The 3,442-nt window shown below is 60.6% G+C and overlaps 1 protein-coding gene across 2 annotated transcripts; it reads right to left on the bottom strand.

The window, feature by feature from the left end:
• Positions 1-340: 340 nt before the first annotated feature.
• Positions 341-3,098, bottom strand: Lin7b (lin-7 cell polarity scaffold B). 2 transcript variants are annotated; one of them, XR_001579511.3, is made up of 6 exons: positions 2,949-3,098; positions 2,562-2,680; positions 2,349-2,420; positions 1,573-1,782; positions 730-946; positions 341-442 (listed from the first exon to the last, which is right to left on the bottom strand). XR_001579511.3 is itself a non-coding variant. In XM_006986271.4 (6 exons), the coding sequence occupies exons 1-6, from the start codon at positions 2,983-2,985 to the stop codon at positions 421-423; spliced, it is 624 nt and encodes a 207-aa protein (XP_006986333.1). In that variant the 5' UTR covers positions 2,986-3,098; the 3' UTR covers positions 341-420. The 2 variants fall into 2 exon arrangements, 1 of the variants encoding a protein (XP_006986333.1); XM_006986271.4 differs by having other exon boundaries at positions 730-893.
• Between the last annotated feature and the right edge of the window lie 344 nt (positions 3,099-3,442).

Genomic DNA, 3,442 nt, shown 5'->3' with positions numbered 1-3,442 from the left:
GGTGGCACGGCCCACAGGGCTCCCCCAGCGAATGGTTCGCTCCGCCACGCCTACAGAGGCAGCGCTCAGGCTCCGGCTCCCGCGTCCGACCCGCGGCGGAAGACCCTGCCAGACCCTCTCCTTCCGAACCTCTTAAGTGTTGGGGACAGTGGTCTTCAGTGCTGCGCCCTGGCACTCACTTAGACGCAGCCTTGGGCCGGGCTAGTCTCTGGGAAGCCGGCCAGCCTCAGCCCTCGGAGCTGCTTCCCATACTGGAAAGAGCTTGGTTTTAACCTCAGCTTCACCCTCCTCCTCCACAGACACTATTCCAGGATGCGCGACAGACACACAAGACACTCGGTGAGGGTTAAAGATCTTTAAATAAGGTGCCAGCGACAATAAATAATACTGTACAGGGGAGGAGGATCCTGCTCTGTGATTTCAGCCTCGAGACTCCAAAGACCTGCAAGGATGTGGAGAGGGGAGGTTCAGGCACAGAGGAGGTTCAGTGGGGCACGGGATGTTTAAGGATGGGGTTCTGGAGACAACGGTTCAGAAAAGCAGGCACAGGAATTCTGATCTTGGGGAGCCAGAAGGTCCCAGGGCCTTGGCTACCATGGTACAGGTCAAGAGTCAGGAAGTCCCTGGGAGGAGCCCGGGATAAGGGATGAAGGCCGCTGGGCTCACTGGCCTGTTTGGGAGTCTGAGGCTGGGGAAGGCGGCAGGGGAGGGTGGTCACTGAAGGCTCACGAGTAGCTGTGGTGCTGCTGGCGCCGACGGGCTGACCGCATCTTCTCAAAGCGGGCTTCCATCTCCTCCAGCACCCGAGGGGTGTAGCGCACCACCAGTTTCACTGAGCCCTGGGCGGCCTTCAGGAGTTCCACCGCTTTTTCATGGTGTTCGCCCTCCACACTCTGCAGGGCAGGCCTCGCACAGACTGCCGGCCCAAACCGCTGCCCTTACCACCCTACCCAGGACATGGGACCAGTGGATAGTGAGATGGCTGCCAGGGTCGAGTCTCCAAGGCCTCATACCCCCACCCCGCGTGGATCACCAACTTTAGACTCAGCACCCACACCCTAAAACCTGCCATGGCAGTGCAGCTTAGTCCTTAGTGAATGAAGCAGGTCCCTGACCCTGTCCTTGTCCTCCCAGAGTCCGGAGAGGTCTCTACACCTCCGAAGCCCATTGCTCTCCTGTCCTCACAGCCCAGGAACAAAAGCCCAGCTTCTCTGGCCAGGCTACCTCCTCGGTGGTGCTTCCTTGGATTCTAACCACTGGGGTTTCAGGATGTCGGGTGGCCCAGACTTCTATTAGAGCTAACCTTTCTCCTCATGTCAGGGAGTGCAGTTACAGACCCTATCTGTTCTCAGCCAGAACCACCCTCCACCTCTTAGTCCGGAGAATTACCCATCCTTCAACATCCACCACCCCTGATGTTCCTCCTGCAAAAACTTCCCTCCCCTACACTGGACTAGAATCCCAGCTAGGCTCTCTGAAATCCTTGAGGGCCAGCAGTGCTCCCCACAGGGTGTCTACAGAGGCTACGCTCCACCCAGTGCTTCCATACAGACACTGCGCTACCGCACTCACCACACCATTCACAGACAGCAGCTGGTCTCCCCTCTTGAGGCCACCATGGCGATCAGCCACCCCTCCGGGGATTACTCGAGAGATGTAGATGGGTGAGTTCTGTTCTTTGCCGCCCATGATGTTGAAGCCCAGACCCTCATCCGTCTTGGGCAGTTCCACGACCCTGGGATGTGCATGACCCTCACTGGCTGTGAAGGCAGCCACTGTGGCCTGGAAGAGAGGAGGTGCCTTGCTGTGAGAGACCCTCCTTGAGGGAAGGGCACTGCAGCCAGGGAACAAAGGTCAAGTAGGGGAGTCCTGCCACAGCGCAACGGTAGGCCACCTTGTGGTGACCAGCACCTGTGAGACCACTTACATTCTTCCACAAGCCAGGTCTGTCCTCAGTACTCAGCACCTGCCAATCTTGCTTTCAGACAAATGGAAACTAGCCCCCACCCCAGGGCTGAGGTGGGTGAGTTGGGGACAGGACCGAGTCTGCAGGCAGTAACAAGAGTGTGGCACTGCAGTTTGGATAGGTGTCCCTGTTCACGACATCCAACTGGATTGTCGTTTAGGGTCATCTTCATGGCAGGCGAGTGAGGCCAGTTTCCACGCCTGTTGCTAAAGAGAATCTCATGTGCATTCAAGTTAAAAATGTGCAGTTATTTAAAGGGTATTATAAATAAATCTTCATAGGGTGGAAGAGACGAGCAAATGAGGAGGAAGGCATAGGGATAGCCAGCTTTGGGAGGGCACTGTGCCTGTGGTCACCCAGAGCTGCGGGGGCAGGCGCCTACCTTGGCTGTGGCGTGAGCCCGCACCTCGGCGCTGCCAGTGATGTCCAGCGTGTCATAGAGCTGCTCATACACCTGAGGGTGTGGGGGAGGCGGCAGCTTTAGGGAGATGCCAGTCCACAGCCCTGGACATGACTACCTGAGTCTGCTTGCCCGTCGCCGCCCCCGCCGCGCAGCGCAAGGAAACTACAACTCACATAGTACCAGGGTGCTCACCTCGCGGATGGCAGAACAGAAGCGACTCTGCAGGACCCGCTGCAGGGCCTGCAGCTTCTGCGGGGGCAGCTCTCCGCTGCGTTGCAGCCGCTCCAGCAGCTCCACGGCCCGGGACACGTCTGCAGAGCGCGGTGGGGACCGCGAATGCACGCGAGGGCAGCAGGAAGGGCGACCGAGGTCAGGCTGGAAGCGGTCGACGCGTCCCGCGGGTCCCCTGGACCCCAACCCCAGGCAGGGTGTTCTTGGGGCGCTCCGCCCCAGACCCTCCCACGCCCACAGACCGCAGGCCGCGCCCCGCCCACCCCGACTACGCCCGCCCCCGGCATTTGCCTGGCTGGCGCGGCCCACTGAGCCTAGAGGCCGGACCGGATCCCCCGGAGCGCTTACCCCGCTCCAGCCCCAGCGGCTCCACCAGCGCAGCCATGTCGCGGCCAACACTAACCACCCGCCCAGGCGCCAGCGAGGAGGGGGAGGTGCAGCGCGAGGCCCCGCCCACAAGTGCCGGCAAGGAGGTGGTGCAGCGTGAGACCCGGCCCACACGGCTACCCACAGTTCGAGGCCCTGCCCTCACCACGGACGGCAAGGCGGTGCTACGCAGGGGCCCCGCCCACTCCGGAACTCTGGCGAAACCCTAGTCCTGTGCGTGCCGCGTCCCGGTGCCACTACATCACTACCAGGTGCACGCGTTTGTTCTGCTTGCGATCTTCCTGTTGCACCTTCGGCGTGCTGCTTTGCTCCTTACAGCATGGCTGTGCCCTTCGGCACTTTCCCCTCATTTCCACACTCACAAGTCCAGAGGGGCGTGGTTTCACAGCACTCCAGGGGCCTAGCAAAGAGATCGCTGCGACTTGGAAGCCTGGGATACAGACCTAGAGCCTGTC

Source organism: Peromyscus maniculatus, chromosome 1 (assembly GCF_049852395.1).
Source record: "Peromyscus maniculatus bairdii isolate BWxNUB_F1_BW_parent chromosome 1, HU_Pman_BW_mat_3.1, whole genome shotgun sequence".
NCBI lineage: Eukaryota > Metazoa > Chordata > Mammalia > Rodentia > Cricetidae > Peromyscus > Peromyscus maniculatus.
This window is presented reverse-complemented; position numbering and strand designations above follow the sequence as displayed.